Below are 19,285 nucleotides of genomic sequence, written 5' to 3' on the forward strand. Positions count from 1 at the left end.
CTTAGCAAAGAGCCCCGAACCCCATACTCCCGAAGCACCCCCCACAGAATACCACGGGGGACACGGTCGAATGCCTTCTCCAGATCCACAAAGCACATGTGGACTGGTTGGGCAAACTCCCATGAACCCTCGAGCACCCTATGAAGGGTATAGAGCTGGTCCAGTGTTCCGCGACCAGGACGAAAACCGCATTGTTCCTCCTGGATCCGAGGTTCGACTATCGGTCGAATTCTCCTCTCCAGTACCCTGGAGTAAACTTTCCCTGGGAGGCTGAGAAGTGTGATTCCCCTATAATTGGAGCACACTCTCCGGTCCCCTTTCTTAAAAAGAGGGACCACCACCCCAGTCTGCCACTCCAGAGGCACTGTCCCCGACCGCCACGCGATGTTGCAGAGGCGTGTCAACCAAGACAGCCCCACAACATCCAGAGACTTGAGATACTCAGGGCGGATCTCATCCACCCCCGGTGCCTTGCCACCGAGGAGCTTGCAAACCACCTCAGTGACTTCGGCTTGGGTAATGGACGAGTCCACCTCTGAGTCATCAGCCTCAGTCTCCTCAGTGGAAGACATGACGGTGGGATTGAGGAGATCCTCAAAGTATTCCTTCCACCGCCCGACAATGTCCCCAGTCGAGGTCAACAGCTCCCCACCCGCACTGTAAACAGTGTTGGCAGAGTACTGCTTCCCCCTCCTGAGGCGCCGGACGGTTTGCCAGAATTTCTTCGAGGCCGACCGATAGTCCTTCTCCATGGCCTCCCCGAACTCCTCCCAGTTCCGAGTTTTTGCCTCCGCAACTGCCCGAGCTGCAGCACGCCTGGCCTGCCGATACCCGTCGGCTGCCTCAGGAGTCCCGGAGGTCAACATGGCCCGATAGGACTCCTTCTTCAGCTTGACGGCATCCCTTACTTCCGGTGTCCACCACCGGGTTCGGGGATTGCCGCCACGACAGGCACCGGAGACCTTGCGGCCACAGCTCCGAACAGCTGCGTCCACAATGGAGGTAGAGAACATGGTCCACTCAGACTCAATGTCCCCCGCCTCCCTCGGAAGCTGGGAAAAGCTCTCCCGGAGGTGGGAGTTAAAGACCTCCCCAACAGAGTGCTCGGCCAGACGTTCCCAGCAGACCCTCACCATACGTTTGGGCCTGCCAGGTCTGTCCAGCTTCCTCCTCCGCCAGCGGATCCAACTCACCACCAGGTGGTGATCAGTTGACAACTCAGCCCCTCTCTTCACCCGAGTGTCCAAGACATAGGGTCGGAGATCAGATGACACGACTACAAAGTCGATCATCGACCTCCGACCTAAGGTGTCCTGGTGCCACGTGCACTTATGGACACCCCTATGCTCGAACATGGTGTTCGTTATGGACAAACTGTGACTAGCACAGAAGTCCAATAACAAATTGTACAAAACAAAAATAATACACAAATCTTGCATAAAACGCTGAAAAGAAATGTCTCGTCTTTACCTTTATGCCTTTTGCTGATCAGTTCATCTTCTGCTCACTTAACTATTCACAGTAACAGACATTTTCAGCAAGGGTGCCCAAACTTTTGCATGCCACTGTGTAAAAAAAAAAAAAAAAATATATATATATATATATATATAATATGCACTTTTTTGTGTTCAGTGCCTATGCTTATCATGATGCCAAGAGTCTCAGCAGGTGAACTATAGAGACATCTTGATGATTTTATGTTTCTGAGCCCTTCAGCTACCTGACCATAAAAAGCCTTGCCGTAATAGAATAATTATTTTAAATATAACAGTTCCTATTTTTACTCTGATGCTGGTAGGATTTGCCCATAAGTGACTCCAGGCCTGACAGAACACAAGGCCGCTTTCATGAAAAGACTATTGGTTCACAGGTACAATGTTCAGACAATGTGTATGCATATTATTTATCTCATTTCATGACTAATTCGAATAGGCTGTGAATTATATGTAAACAATATGCATTTAAAATCTGTTCAATTACAGTTTCGACTTGGCCTTTCATAGAAAACATTGGACACAATCTCAAAAAAAAAAAAATTGAATCCTCCCCATTTTGTCCTCAAGGCCTACCAATTCCTTCTGTTATGCCAAAATATGAAAACGCATAACAAGGACCGACATGCAGATTTTGCAGATGACCATAGACTGAACGCAGTGTATGATCACAGGCTTGGACGCCAGATGGCCTGACTCAATGAATGACTCGAGAATATTTTAGGAGTCTGCGTAATGTGTTATTTCAGGAACGAATTACAATAGAAAACGTATTAGTAGGAGGGTTACAACTGTCAGGCGTTTCTGATGATCCACTCTCGTGACCTTGTTTTAAAGTGACCCAAATCATAACCAGAGTGAAAACTATGATGAGTTTTGGTATCATCCAGGCACAATTTAATTTGATTTATGCCTGACAAACACATTCTCTGTGTGTTTTGTGCTTCATGACATAGCTGCCCTGAGAAACATGAACCTTTATCTCATTGATAAAGTAAAAACACTACGCCAGATCTTTACATAAAACAGAGTTCCAATAAAGTCACTTACATAAATCCTATTGAAATGGTTCCATACGAGTGTCAATCCTTAATCAGACAGCCTGGATAATACAAACTCTTAAGTCATGCACTGAATAGGGCCGTCTGTTATCCAAACCTACAGTATCATGATGCAACCAACAGCGATCAAAATCATCAGCTAAATGCAAGGAGATGTATTATTTATTGCCGTATTCGTTGGCCTGTCCTTATTTGCAAGCCTAGTAGATAGAGCAGTGGGAATTTATATATTTTTATTATTGTGCTGTATCAGATGTCAGTATATATATATATATATATATATCACTGAATAACCAGAGGCACCACTGCAGGGGGAAAATAGTGCAACTGATTATTGATGGCTCCTAAGTGGAAAATGTCCACAAGGGGTCTGAACTAATAACTAAGCATTTTTAGAGATGGAAAGAGGGCCAACAGAGACTCCATCTGCACAGGAACCAGAAATGTGTGGAATGACCCCCAGCTTCAATATTTCAGCAGTCAAATCGATACTGCAAATCAAAACATGATAAGAGGCTGTGAATATCCTGCCATACAATACTGTATACAGTCCATGGAAATAAAAAAAGCATAAGGGTGCCACAGTAATGCAGTGTTGCTGTGTTACAGCTCCAGGGTCTCCAGAGCTCGGGTTACTGTCTGTACAGAGTTTCACACGTTCTCCTTGCGCCTGCATGGGTTTCCTCTGGGCTATCTAGTTTCCTCCAACCTCTAAAAACATGCCAGTGCCAGGAGGTGAACTGGCTATGCTAAATTTCCTGTAGGTATGGCGCAAAAGGATGACGCATGCTGATGATGTTTTATTCTTGTATAATCACTTGCATCGTAGCTAGTAGGTTTTTTTTTTTAAGGGTCATTCCATGCCAAATCAACAATTATCTGACAAATTTATGCTCGACCATCTCAGATTTCAATGAAATTTGGAGGGCTCAGAGATACTATTAAAAGAAGTTAATCCCCAAAATTTGAGCTTCCTATCTACAACGGTTTCAGAGATACAGGCATTTGAATTTTTCGATTTTTTGCATTTTGCTCAAAACATACATATTTCAAAGTGTAATATAATCTTTATTATGCAAGATAGAAACCTAAAATTTTGCACAGAGAGACTCAATGTCTTGTACTACAAGCTTTAACTTAGAATTTCAATGGTCATTGTATATTAGATGGTGATTTTAACAAGGAAATTAAAAAGACAAATTTGTATTTTTAACTCATTCTGGAAGCTTGCCTGTGGCAGTAATGCTTAAACTAAGAATGTTATTCAAATCTAAACAGAAATATCTACCAATTTCAGTTTTACCAAGTCTCCACTATTCCTAGTTTGTCTGTAATAGGGTTTTGAAATTCGCCGATTTCTAAAACATGCCATTTTCAGTAGCATGGATTCCAATGTGGGATAGCAGTTAGGAACTTGTAAATTTTTTTCCGTAATCTCCTAGACCCATATTTTATATTTCCAAGTTTTTGTTCTGTGTCTCTCAAGTATTTCTGAGCTACAGGTGTTTAAAAAATCCATTTTTTCCAAATTCAAATTTTTTATATTATTTCCATTTTATTGACGATTAAGGACTGATAAATACAACTAAATGATTTGTATAGATAAGGAAACATTTTACTTGTGTTCATGTCACAGAAATATGGTTTTAAAAATATTATCATTTTGAAATAAGCTAAATAATATATGAACATTTCACATTTTTCAGTAAATATATATATAAAAACTAAAGAAGTCAGTCATTTTTCATATAAATCACTTAACTTACAATTTCTGTTGTATGTTAGTTTATGGCAGTCAGAATCTTTCTTTAGTCCAATTCCTATAGAACAGGGAGGAAGTTCAGCCATTTCTAGATGTCTAAGAACAAACTCATTTATACTGATCTCAAATTGAAAGCAACTACAATTAAATTCCCTAGTCAACTATTCAAAATATCCAATCCTTGCAAAGAAACACATTCAGTTAATAACATTGGTAAATTTTCTCAGTGCTCTGTATTACAATGTATTTAATATAATCCAAGCAATATAATGTTATCTGAACAAGTATGCAGTTTACAGACTTTAAAACTATAAGATATGAGCCACCTGTTCTGGTATCAAAGGTCACCTATTGTGCTGTGTTGATATTGATAAGGCTGGCTGTTGACTGGTACACAATAGCTGGTCATTGATTGCTAATGTTACACAGTCTTAGATTAAAATCAATTTACAAATAATTAATACTGAGCATTAATTGAAATTTTATTTAAAATTGAGGAAGAAACATGTCTCCTAACCTACTTGAGCCTTATTGAAGCATTTATTAACCCTCAAATATCAGTTATATGAAAATATATCAAAAATTCGAATTTGGTGAAAATTGATTTTTTAAACCCCTGTAGTTTAAAAATACTTGAGAGACACAGAACAAAAATTTGGAAATATAAAATATGGGTCTTGGGGATTACTGAAAAAAATTTACAAGTTCCTAACTGCTATCCCACATTGGATTTCTTGCTACTGAAAATGGCATGTTTTAGAAATCGGCGAATTTCAAAACCCTATTACAGACAAACTAGGAATAGTGGAGACTTGGTAAAACTGAAATTGGTAGATATTTCTGTGTAGATTTGAATAACATTCGTAGTTTAAGCATTACTGCCACAGGCAAGCTTCCAGAATGAGTTAAAAATGCAAAAAATGCAAATTTGTCTTTTTAATTTCCTTGTTAAAATCACCATCTAATATACAATGACCATTGAAATTCTAAGTTGAAGCTTGTAGTACAAGACATTGAGTCTCTCTGTGCAAAATTTTAGGTTTCTATCTTGCATAATAAAGATTATATTGCACTTTGAAATATATATGTTTTGAGCAAAAACCAAAAAAATCGAAAAATTCAAATGCCTGTATCTCTGAAACTATTGGTGATAGGAAGCTCAAGTTTTGGGGATTAACTTCTTTTAATAGTATCTCTGAGCCCTCCAAATTTCATTGAAATCTGAGATGGTCGAGCATAACCTCTTGTTGATTTGGCATGGAATGACCCTTAATCATACGGGCTGCAAACATCAAATCTGATCTTGTACCCAAGTTTATTAGATCCATGGGGTGGCATGGTGGTGTAGTGGTTAGCACTGTTGCCTCACAGCAAGAAGGTTCTGCGTTCAAGGGACCTTTCTCCGTGGAGTTTGCACGTTCTCCCTGTGTCTGCGTGAGTTTCCTCCAGGTGCTCCATGTTTCCCCCACAGTCCAAAAACATGCAGTTAGGTTAACCTGGGGTGGCCTTGGGCTGAAGTGCCCTTGAGCAAGGCACCTAACCCCTAACTGCTCCCCGGGCGCTGTACAGTGGGCGCTGCCCACTGCTCTGTGTGTGTGCTCATTTGTGTGCGCGTTCACTGCTTCAGATGGGTTAAATGCGGAGGAGAAATTTCACTGAGTGTACGTGTGATAAATAAAGGCTTCTTGTCTTGAATGAGTGTGTGTCCTGCATTTCTTCCTGGGTGGATTCCCACTTTTGTGTCATGACAGGCTTGAGATCCACTGTGACCCTGATCATGAATGAAGCACTTGTTGACAATCAATGAATGATTAAAACCATAAGCTCTCCTCAAACCTATATGTCCTCCTCACCGTGCACATTTTGAGAGCAGGATAACTGCTACACCTCAAATAAAACTCAGTGTGTTCATTTACAGTAGGCCCACAGTGGTGCTTGAAAGTTTGTGAACCCTTTAGAATTTTCTATATTTCTGCATAAAATATGACCTAAAACAACATCAGATATTCACACAAGTCCTAAAAGTAGATAAAGAGAACCCAGTTAAACAAATGAGACAAAAATATTATACTTGGTCATTTATTAATTGAGGAAAATGATCCAATATTACACATCTGTGATTGGCAAAAGTATGTGAACCTCTAGAATTAGCAGTTAATTTGAAGGTGAAATTAGAGTCAGGTGTTTGTCATACCATTGATTGAAATCAGGTGTGAGTGGGCACCCTGTTTTATTTAAAGAACAGGGATCTATCAAAGTCTGATCTTCACAACACGTTTGTGGAAGTGGATCATGGCACGGACAAAGGAGATTTCTGAGGACCTCAGAAAAAGTGTTGTTGATGCTCATCAGGCTGGAAAAGGTTACAAAACCATCTCTAAAGAGTTTGGACTCCTCCAATCCACAGTCAGACAGATTGTGTACAAATGGAGGAAATTCAAGACCACTGTTACCCTTCCCAGGAGTGGTCAACCAACAAAGATCACTCCAAGAGCAAGGCGTGTAATAGTCACAAAGGACCCCAGGGTAACTTCTAAGCAACTGAAGGCCTCTCTCACATTGGCTAATGTTCATGAGTCCACTATGAGGAGAACATTGAACAACAATGGTGTGCATGGCAGGGTTGCAAGGAGAAAGCATTGCTGCTCGCCTATAGTTTGCTAAAGATCACGTGGACAAGCCAGAAGGCTATTAGAAAAATGTTTTGTGGACGGATGAGACCAAAATAGAACTTTTTGGTTTAAATGAGAAGCGTTATGTTTGGAGAAAGGAAAACACTGCATTCCAGCATAAGAACCTTATCCCATCTGTGAAACATGGTGGTGGTAGTATCATGGTTTGGGCCTGTTTTGCTGCATCTGGGCCAGGACGGCTTGCCATCATTGATGGAACAATGAATTCTGAATAATACCAGCGAATTCTAAAGGAAAATGTCAGGACATCTGTCCATGAACTGAATCTCAAGAGAAGGTGGGTCATGCAGCAAGACAACGACCCTAAGCACACAAGTTGTTCTACCAAAGAATGGTTAAAGAAGAATAAAGTGAATGTTTTGGAATGGCCAAGTCAAAGTACTGACCTTAATCCAATCGAAATGTTGTGGAGGGACCTGAAGCGAGCAGTTCATGTGAGGAAACCCACCAACATCCCAGAGTTGAAGCTGTTCTGTACGGAGGAATGGGCTAAAATTCCTCCAAGCCGGTGTGCAGGACTGATCAACAGTTACCGGAAACGTTTAGTTGCAGTTATTGCTGCACAAGGGGGTCACACCAGATACTGAAAGCAAAGGTTCACATACTTTTGCCACTCTCAGATATGTAATATTGGATCATTTTCTTCAATAAATAAATGACCAAGTATAATAATATTTTTTTAAATCTCATTTGTTTAACTGGGTTCTCTTTATCTACTTTTAGGACTTGTGTGAAAATCTGATGATGTTTTAGGTCATATTTATGTAGAAATGTAGAAAATTCTAAAGGGTTCACAAGCACCACTGTAGATTCATTTGCCTGCCAACAGAGAAATTGTTCTCTTGCACTTGCACATGGCAGTTGTCGAGGCTAAGGATTTCTAAAACAGAGATCTTCCTATAATCAACAAAATTGCTGGTTATAATGTACCCTTAGACAAGTGTTTACACTAACATGATGTGCATATCATTACACTACCGTTCAAAAGTTTGGGGTCACCCAGACAATTTTGTGTTTTCCATGAAAAGTCACACTTTTATTTACCACCATACGTTGTAAAATGAATAGAAAATATAGTCAAGACATTTTTCTGGCCATTTTGAGCATTTAATCGACCCCACAAATGTGATGCTCCAGAAACTCAATCTGCTCAAAGGAAGGTCAGTTTTATAGCTTCTCTAAAGAGCTCAACTGTTTTCAGCTGTGCTAACATGATTGTACAAGGGTTTTCTAATCATCCATTAGCCTTCTGAGGCAATGAGCAAACACATTGTACCATTAGAACACTGGAGTGAGAGTTGCTGGAAATGGGCCTCTATACACCTATGGAGATATTGCACCAAAAACCAGACATTTGCAGCTAGAATAGTCATTTACCACATTAGTAATGTATAGAGTGGATTTCTGATTAGTTTAAAGTGATCTTCATTGAAAAGAACAGTGCTTTTCTTTCAAAAATAAGGACATTTCAAAGTGACCCCAAACTTTTGAACGGTAGTGTATTTCCGACGAGGAAAACAAGCGACGTCAGGGCAGAGCTGCAGTACCGGTGGTGGGACAACCAAGTGGAATAAAGCAATTATTCCACTCAGTCTTGTCAGCTTATATCTTATGGTTTATGTCTTATCAGCTCATGTACGATTCAGTTTTGTGGAATAACTTTTAAATTAACTGCCTGTTTGTTGTTGTTATTGGTGTTTTGTCCGGGAGAATGGGACGTCTTCAGTACAAGCGACAAAATGTGATTAGTCTCACAAACTCACGGTACTCAAGATCTTGCGATCTCTGTTTACTGTGAAACTATAAAGCTATAAAATGTCAATTAAAAAAGGAAGGGAAGAACTGTTTTGTGCATTTAAAGATAAATTAATTGGGTTTACATGATCATGACATTAGCAGTAACATCAAGTTTAGATGAAATGACTTCACAAAAACGAATATGATGGATTATGTATGAAAATGCACTTTGATTGTATCATTTATATAACGTAAACAAACATTTGGGCCTCTATACACCTATGTAGATATTGCACCAAAAACCAGACATTTAGTAGAATTTAGCTGGAATAGTCATTTACCATATTAGCAATGTATAGAGTGTATTTCTGATTAGTTTAAAGTGATCTTCATTGAAGGGCAGCACGGTGGTGTAGTGGTTAGTGCTGTCGCCTCACAGCAAGAAGGTCTGGGTTCGAGCCCCGTGGCCGGTGAGGGCCTTTCTGTGCGGAGTTTGCATGTTCTCCCCGTGTCCGCGTGGGTTTCCTCCGGGTGCTCCGGTTTCCCCCACAGTCCAAAGACATGCAGGTTAGGTTAACTGGTGACTCTAAATTGAGCGTAGGTGTGAATGTGAGTGTGAATGGTTGTCTGTGTCTATGTGTCAGCCCTGTGATGACCTGGCGACTTGTCCAGGGTGTACCCCGCCTTTCGCCCGTAGTCAGCTGGGATAGGCTCCAGCTTGCCTAGAACAGGATAAAGCGGCTAGAGATGATGAGATGAGATGAGATGATCTTCATTGAAAATAACTTTCAAAAATAAGGACATTTCAAAGTGACCCCAAACTTTTGAACGGTAGTGTATATTATCAGTAAGCTATTGACTGCACACTGTAGAATGGCACGCCTGTAGAAATATGCTGCTCACCTTCTCTTTTAACCAGGACGTGTTTAGTGTCTTTTCTCCCTCCCTCATCCAGCATTTCGTCATTGTTTGTTTTGAACAGTGCTCCTTATTTATTTATTTTATTCTCTGTGGCTGCATGCAAAACCATTTAGTCTCGTAGTGCTCTGGTTGTATGCGGTTTGGTTTGAGACGCACCCTAAGCAGGATGCCAGGGTTACATCCGGGAACCTTTCAGTTCCTACCTGGCAGGAGAGTTTGAATAACAGTGGGTCGGGGTGCGCGCGTGGAGCGCGTTCCAGCAGGAGAGATGCTGCAGGGAGGAGAGCAGAGGAGAGGAGAGCAGAGGAGAGGAGAGGAGAGCAGAGGAGAGGAGAGCAGAGGAGAGGAGAGGAGGAGAGCAGAAAGACGCGGAGGCGTGTACGCTGATAGCCAATAGGAGCGCAGATCCCGGCGCGAGAGCGCACATGTTCACCGCGCGCGCTCCGCCGGTCGAGGCTGTGGTCTCGGGGAAAGAGGTCCGGCACGGAACGGAGCTGCACGCGATTCGTTCCGGATTTAGGCTCCGGGTATCGAGGCGGCTGCGCTGCGTGTTGGTGAAAAGGTTTTATCCAGAACGCCTCACTCGGTTTTTATGTATAAGCTGTAATCAGTCTTCAGCTCCGCCCTGGTGAACCGCTCTCTGCAGACGTGTTCCGTCCGAGGCGCGCGCGCCGCCGTGCCGGGTTTTGTGCGCGTCTCTGCGAGGAAAACAAACAGCCCGACAGGAGGAAAAAAAAATAAAAATCCTCGCCGGTCAGATAGTGAGAGATGTGCGGCGTGTATCCGATCTGCACTCGGCACATTTAGCGGCGTTTCGGTGAATCAGTATGGTTGTTGGTTTTTTTTTTTTTTTGACATCCTGATTAAACAGTGGAGCGCGCGCGCCTGAGTGTGAGCATGCACTCTGGGGCTCGGTCCGCATCTGCAGAGCTCGCGCTGTTACACGGTTCTTATTCTGGCTTCGACGTTTATTATTTATAAAAGGCAGGGGTTTCAGAAATAAATATTATCATCATCATCGAGATTTTAGATCTCCGTGATCGCTGGAGTCATGCACGCCCGGCGCCTGGTGAAGCGCTCACTGATCGGTAGCCGCGTGTACGCGCCCGGCTCGGGAGCGGCGGCGGGGGAGGCGGGAGAGCGCGAGCGCGAGATCAGAGACGCACCGGTACCGAGCGGGCACACAGAGGAAGAAGCTGTCAAGGGAGCAAGGAAGCCGAGCTTGAAGGTGTGTTCATGGAGGGGTGTGTGTGTGTTGCAGAGGGGAGGTTGTTTTTGTTTTGGACCGTCTGCTATATCGGTCAACACCATCATCATAATTACCACCACCATTACCACCATTATCATCATCATTACCACCATCATCATCGTCATTACCATCATTACCACCATCATCATCATCATCATTACCACCACATCATCATCATCATTACCACCATCATTATCATCATCACCATCATTACCATCACCATCATTACCACCATCATCATCATTATTACCACATCACCATCATCATCATTATTACCACCATCACCATCATCATTACCACCATCATCATCACCACCACCACCACCATCATTACCACCATCATCATCATCATTACCATCATTACCACCATCATCATCATCATTACCATCATTACCACCACCATCATCATCATTACCATCATCATCATCATTACCACCACCATCATCATCATCATTACCACCATCATCATCATTACCACCCCCATCATCATCATCACCATCATCATTATTACCATCATCATCATCATCATTACCACCATCACCATTATTACCACCATCATCATCATCACCACCATCATCATCATACCACCATCATCATCATTACCATCATCATTACCATCATCATTACCACCATCACCATCATCACCATCATCATTACCATCATCATTACCATCATCACCATCATTATCATCACCATCATCACCACCACCACCATCATTACCATCATCATAATCATCACCATCACCATCATTACCATCATCACCACCATTACTATCATTACCACCATCATCATCACTATCATCACAATCACCACCATTATCACCACCACCATCATCATTACCATCATCACCACCATCATCATCACTGGCTCTGCTGAGCACAAACAATGAGCGTGCATATTGTTTACAGTGCATGGAGCTATTAAATGTTCATATCACATGCATACTTAAATGCATAATGTCTATTAGGTGCATGACATTCTATTAAACCATGTTGTTGCAGCACAGACGTGGTTGAGACTGCGCGTTGTTTTTGTTTGACCTGTTGTGGTGCATAAGTATGGCGAAAGCAGCCCGCTCTGCAGCATTCTACACAGAGAGAGACGGAGAGAGAGTGTGAGTTTGTGTGTACGTGCGCGCGCATTGGTTCAGAACACCCACCGTTCTGTCCTTCCTCCTCCTCCTCCCTCCCCAACCGGCTGTTTATACATTTCTTTATTGGCTTTACAGTCTTATCTAATCCATTGTTGCTGCCTTCTGCATGCATTGTGGCCATGGTTTAATCACCTGTTTATAATAAATTAACCATGGCTCAGAAAAACATGGCCAAGTTCTCCACTCTCAGTAATGCATTATTCACTCAGGATAAGATGGTGCTTCATTTCGATTTGATATCTAAACAAAGCTTTTTCAGTCAGCTCACGCAATTTAATGACGTCATGTCAGCTTCAATTTGCATGAAAACACAGACGATAAAAATATAAAAATAAACTAGCTCACGGGGGAAAAAAAACAGGACAGCAACACAAGCTGTTGTCCATCTGCCCATGACTGAAGAGATTTTCAAATTTCATGGTTGATCTGCTAGAATGGTTGTGTGTACTATATATATATATATATATATATATATATATATATATATATATATATATATATATTACACGTGTGTGTGTGTGGTGTTTGTAGTGTATATTATTTTCAGGGGCAGTATTGTTACACCCTGACCCAGTGTGTTTAGTACTAAGATATTTGCTCAGGCCTTGCAGTATCAGAGCTGTGTCCTATTAAGAAAGCTGAAAAAGTTGAACTGCAAACAAGAAGGGTGTGTCTGGAGGACATGAAGCTCAGGTTGGGCAGATCACAGTTGAGCAGTTGGTGAAATAAAGTTTCTCGCACTGGACAAGTGTTGAATCTGTGGTCCTTGGCACCCTGCCAGGATTCCTAATGGTGCCCTGTTTAGCTTGAGGGAATGCCACTTGTTGACTTGGTGTAGGGAGGGGCTTTATGTGCGAACCCTGAGGACAAAGGCGGGACAAAGGATGTTTTCTTCTATCCATTTCTCTCATGTCATTTAATGGTCCGAGTGAATCGATGCTTTCTGTGGCATTATGTGATGTCGAGCTGAGTGCCGTCCGTGTAGCATGGTGTCCTGCATAGATTCACTCGTGATTAATGACTGATTGGTCGGAGACAGGCAGCAGAGGTGATCTTGGTGTTTACTACAGTCCTTGAAGTGCCTTTAAAGGCTGATTAACCACAGATTGTGACCCGTTACAGGACACGGCTCGAGTCAGGAGGAGAAATGAACGTCTAATTGCAAGTTTCAAGTGGTTCTTTGTTTCAGAGCAAGAGCAGGGAACATGGCGATCAGTGACCGGGGTTAAATCTGTTTTCCCCCTAGTGAAGCGTAATACAGTAGCTGTTCAGCATGTGAGCTGCTGTAAAGTAACCACAGAGGCAGGGTGCGGAGTGGGGGGATGTTTTCCTTGTGTTTAATCCAATCAAATAATGGAACCCTCGTGCTCTCCAATCCAATTAATTTTATAGACTTATGATATGCTTAATTTGATCAAAGCCCCCAAACTGTTTAGATGAACGAAGTGTATCTCTGCACACTGGCTTATGAATTACTTGATTTAAAAAAACGTTATTATAACCCATAGGCCTATTTGTTTCACTCTGTGTCAATATGAGAGTAGCTGCTAAAAGCACACGTCTATTAGAGCAAGATAAAGAGATGTGCCGTGTACTAAATTTAACTGTGAATAGAAACAATACTTTGCAATACTGTTCGAGGTGTAAAACACGAAGAGGCAGGACTGCATACTAAAGATCAAGATATTATTAATTATCCGCCGCCCAAACGAAGTTTGGCGGGGGATACAGAAACGGGGTTCTGTCCGGCTGTCCGTCCGTCACGTTTTCGTTTCCGGGCCATATCTTTTAAAACTACTGAAGATATCTTCATGAAACTTTGTATACAGATCAAGCAACATTTGTGAACTGGTGCCTTTTGTTATTTTGGATTTTTGAAAAAAAGTATTTTTCAAGTTTTTACGTAAAAAATAGATTTTGACTTGGTTTCTAAGAGCAATGTTCGTTTCCGGAGCATATATCCAAAACTATTCATGATACAGATTTGAAACTTGGTATACACGTTAAAAAAGGTGATGCAGATGTGCCTTTTTATACTAAGAAATTTGAGAAATTTTAATTTTTCATGTTTCCATGGAAACAATTTCAGACTTAGTCTCTCAGGTTAGTCTTAGGGGTAGGTTTTGTTTCCGGAGCAGAACTTGAAAACTGGTCTGGAAATGGTCTGGAAAGTTGGTATATGTATCGATTAAGTAATGTATTTGTGCCTTTTGATACTAAGAAATGTGAGAAATTTTAATTTCTAGCTCAGCTGGACCAAAGGTCCGATGGGTTTATGTCATGGGCTGCTGAGGTCAGTGTAAAGAGGTAGGGTTGGTTTCCTGCAGCAGAACTTGAAAAATGTGACAAATAATATTTTGAAACTTGGTATATAGTTGTTGGTAATATAGGGCGGGGGATATAGACGACTCTGTCTACTTGTTTGAAGTATAATTGTGCCACATCTGTGACGGGTGAAGGATAATTTAATCAAATGAAACATACGAAAGTGTAATGTCTGTCCTGGCAACCTAATTCTACTAATAATTCATTGTTCAGTTCAATAATTCACCTGTTTTTAACTTTTAATAAATAAAAGTGTAATGTGCATGATGAACAGGGTGAAGTAAAGCTGATTGGGTTAGTAAGCACATTTCTAGAGAGAGGCTGCTAAAGGAACAGCTGTTTATAGCTGTTATAATGAAACTGATACAGAAAAACAGGAACTATCTTGTTTCACAGATGTTGCATAACATTAAATGTAACTATAAATGGATAAAAATTGTTAGCGTTGGCAAATTGCTGTGGTATAAGAGGGAGGAAACACTTTGGGATGTGTAAAATAGGAAACTTATCCATTTCGGGGTGGTGACCGTAACTCCACGCTTAACCCTGACTGTAACACCGTGGTGACATTGAGTAGTTTTCCCATAATAGCATATCCCAAGGTGTTATATTCCTTACAACATAATACACTTTTAAATGCTATTGGTTTAAAGTGCATATCCTGGACGAAATTCGTTTTTTTTTTTAATATGAAAGAATGTCCCTTTACACACTCATCCAGAAGGTTAATTTTGCACAAGGCCATCTGTCTACAGCAGAAAAAAATAAAATAACAAAACACGTCTGGAAAAATCCCAAGGGAGCCTGGAGCCAGATTCGTGACGTCACCTGCGGAAGCGCCAGCAGGCTGTGCAAGCTTTGCACGGTTTCAGTGCACAGCCTGTGTAGACCAAGTTTAGCAGCTAGCGATTTTGCATTGAAATATGGAATTGTCACCTGAGCGCAATGTGGGAAACGATGAGTACTAATCCCATCAAGATTGGTGTTGCTGCACCCTCCTACGATACATCTGTTAGCCATTTTAATAATTACGTGATAACGTTGAAGAAATTTGCAGAAAACCACCAGGTCGTTTTCTCATAAACAAACCAGCGCTGACGTAGGATTCAGAGGGAGGCGTCCCACACGTGACGTCACGAAAATCAATGTTTGCCAGGAAATCCAAATGCCAAGTTTTTTCAGAGGCGGACCAATTCGCCTCAAATGGCTTGATTTCAACTGAATTTTTCTGGTATTGCGCAAGGTAAAAAAAATTGCACAAAATGCAAAATGTGACAGATATTTGACCAAAGTTTAATATAAAATAGGAGAATTACATTGATCTTGCGCCTGAATTTACCCGTGATATGCACTTTAAGAGATTAGTGATTTTAACTCCATTATTACTCATTGATGAAAATGTTAAAATATAGGTTTGTACCAGTTGTTTCATTTTCACTCCTTTTCCTTATTGAATATGTACTTAAAAAAAAAAACAATTCCAAAAACATTGGGATGCTGTGTAAACTGTAAATAAAAACAGAATGTGATAATTTTCAAATCATGAAAACCTTATATTTCATTGAAAATAGTACAAAGACAACATATCAGATGTTGAAACTGAGAAACTTTATTATTATTTTTTAAAATATATGCTCATTTTGAATTTGATATCAGCAATACATTTCAAAAAAGTTGGGACAGGGGCAAAAAAAACCTGAAAAAGTTGTGTAATTCAAAAAAAAAAAAACAACCTAATTTGGTTAATTGGCAACAGGTCAGTAAGATGATTGAGTATAAAAAGAGCATCCCAGAGAGGCAGTCTCTCAGAAGTAAAGATGGGGAGGGGTTCACTGCTCTGTGACAGACTGCATGGGCAAACAGTGCAACAATTTAAGAATAACGTTCCTCAATGTAAAATTGCAAAGAATTTGGGAATCACATCATCTATGGTCCATAATATCATTAAAATATTCAGAGAATCTGGAGAAATCTCTGTATGCAAGAGACAAGGCTGAAAACTGAAATTGGATGGCTGTGATCTTCAGGCCCTCAGGCGACACTGCATTAAAAGCAGACACGTGTCTGTAGTGGAAATCACTGTATGGGCTCAGGAACACTTCAGAAAACCATCATCTATGAAAACAGTTCATTACTGCATCCACAAATACAAATTAAAACCAGATATAAACAATATCCAGAAACACCGCCACCTTCTCTGGGCCCAAGCTCATTTATGATGGACTGAGGCGAAGTGGAAAATTGTCCCGAGGTCTGACAAATCAGAAGTAGAAATTATTTTTAGAATTCATGGACACCACGTCCTCCAGACTAAAGAGGAGAGGGACCATCCGGCTTGTTATCAGTGCACAGTTCAAAAGCCAGCATCTGTAATTGTATGAAGGTGCATTAGTGCACATGACATGGGTAGCTTGTACATCTGAGAAGGCATCGTTAATGCTGAATGATATATACACGTTTCAGAGCAATATGCCGCCATCCAGACAAAATCTTTTTCAGGGAAGGCCTTCCTTCTTTCAGCAAGACAATGCCAAACCGCTTTCTGCACATATTAAAACTGCATGGCTCTGTAGTAAAAGAGTCCGGGTGCTAAACTGGCCTGCCTGCAGTCCAGACCTGTCTCCCATTTAAAACATTTGGTGCATTATGAAGCGTAAAATACGACAAAGGAGACCCAAAACTGTTGAGGAACTGAAATTGTATATCAGGCAAAAATGGGACAACGTTTCTTTTTCAAAACTACAGCAATTGGTCTCCTCTGTTCTCAAATGTTTGCAGAGTGTTGTTAAAAGTAAAGGTGATTGAAACACAGTGGTAAACATTCCCCTGTCCCAACTTTTCTGAAACATGTTGCTGACATCAAATTCAAAATGAGCATATATTTAAAAAAAAAAAACAATAAAATTCTTAGTTTCAACATTTGATCTGTTGTCTTTGTACTATTTTCAATGAAATCTAGGGTTTCCATGGTTTGCAAGTCATCGGAAAATTCTGTTTTTATCCACACAGCATCCCAACTTTTTTGGAACTGGGGTTGTATTAATATAAATATTTGACGATCATTTTTTATCATAAAGCTACACTAATTTGTTATGCTATTATGAGAGTCATTAGATATTATCACGGCTCGTGCATCTGCTGTTGTAAAATGTTGCAATGGGATATGTTTGCCGTGCAATTGAGCCATATTTAGCGAGAAGCTTGCTTAGTTTAATTATAGAAATTAATGCATCGTGTGATGGGAACCTACTGTACATTAATAAAGCAGTTTGTTGCAGTTTCATGTTATTAGTCACTTCATTTCTGGATTATGATTTTGAATGTTGCAAAAATCTTTCATGCACTGTGCACATTATGGATATTTTTGGACACTTTTTTTTCCCTCTGCATTTTGGTCTTCCATTAATGCAAAACAACCTTGTTTTGGGTCACTGATAATGAAGTGTTTTGAAAACACCCTCAAATGTGAAAAAGCTCTCAATTTTCACTGTTTTCCTGTGGAGGGAAACATGTATGTATTTGAAAACACTGACATCACATTCGTCAAGGCGGCATGGTGGTTTAGTGGTTAGCACTGTCGCCTCACAGCAAGAAGGTTCCGGGTTCGAACCTCGCAGCCGGCGAGGGCCTTTCTGTGTGGAGTTTGCATGTTCTGTGTGGGTTTGCTCCGGTTTCCCCCACAGTTCAAAGACATGCGGATTCGGTACAATGGGGCCACTGTAATTGGCATAAGCTGTAGTGGTTTCCCAGCCATAATGTATGTACATATCTTGCTATGGCAAAAAGATAATAAAAAAGATTTGCTTCATGTTATTACAACCCCAGTTCCAGAAAAGTTGGGACAATGCTTAAAACAAAAAAAGAGAATGCGATGATTTGCAAATCATGGAAACCCTATATTTCATTGAAAATAGAATGAAGACAGCATGTCAAATGTTGAGACTGAGAAATGTTACTGTTTTACGAAAAATATATGCTCATTTTGAATTTGATGTCAGCAACACGTTTCAAAAAAAATTGGGACAGGGGCATGTTTACCACGGTGTTGCATCACCTCTACTTTTCACAACACTCTGTAAACGTTTGGGAACTGAGGAGACCAATTGCTGTAGTTTTGAAAGAGAAATGTCATCCCATTCTTGCCTGATATACAATTTCAGTTGCTCAACAGTTCGGGGTCTCCTTTGTCATATATTGTGCTTCATAATGCGATAAATGTTTTAAATGGGAGACAGGTCTGGACTGCAGGCAGGCCAGTTTAGCACCGAGACTCTTTTACTACAGAGCCATGCAGTTTTAATATGCGCAGAAAGCGGTTTGGCATTGTCTTGTTGAAAGAAGGAAGACCTTCCCTGAAAAAGATTTTGTCTGGATTGCAGCATATTGCTCTGAGACATGTAAATATCATTCAGCATTAATGATGCCTTCCCAGATGTACAAGCTACCCATGTCATGTGCACTAATGCACCCTCATACAATTACAGATGCTGGCTTTTGAACTGTGCACTGATAACAAGCCGGATGGTCCCTCTCCTCTTTAGTCTGGAGGACGTGGTGTCCATGAGTTCTAAAAAGAATTTCTACTTTTGATTCGTCAGACCTCAGGACAATTTTTCACTTCACTTCAGTCCATCGTAAAAGAGCTTGGGCCCAGAGAAGGTGGCGGTGTTTCTGGATATTGTTTATATCTGGTTTTAACTTGCATTTGTGGATGCAGTAATGAACTGTTTTCACAGGCGATGGTTTTCTGAAGTGTTCCTGAGCCCATACAGTGATTTCCACTACAGACACGTGTCTGCTTCTAATGCAGTGTTGCTTGAGGGCCTGAAGATCACAGGCATCCAATGTCAGTTTTGCAGCCTTGTCTCTTGCACACAGAGATTTCCCCAGAT

The 19,285-nt window shown here is 41.0% G+C and overlaps 1 protein-coding gene across 2 annotated transcripts in view; it reads left to right on the forward strand.

Moving 5' to 3' along the window:
• The first annotated feature begins 9,885 nt into the window (after nucleotides 1-9,885).
• Nucleotides 9,886-19,285, forward strand: part of znf704 (zinc finger protein 704) — a 152,641-nt gene continuing 143,241 nt past the window's right edge. The window contains exon 1 of one of the 2 annotated variants that reach the window (XM_060942724.1): nucleotides 9,886-10,895. In XM_060942724.1, the coding sequence (XP_060798707.1) occupies nucleotides 10,719-10,895 (177 nt within the window). In that variant the 5' untranslated portion in view covers nucleotides 9,886-10,718. The remainder of the gene's footprint in view (nucleotides 10,896-19,285) is intronic. The other variant, XM_060942723.1, reaches the window with a different exon arrangement.

This window comes from Neoarius graeffei, chromosome 16 (genome assembly GCF_027579695.1).
Source record: "Neoarius graeffei isolate fNeoGra1 chromosome 16, fNeoGra1.pri, whole genome shotgun sequence".
Lineage (NCBI taxonomy): Eukaryota > Metazoa > Chordata > Actinopteri > Siluriformes > Ariidae > Neoarius > Neoarius graeffei.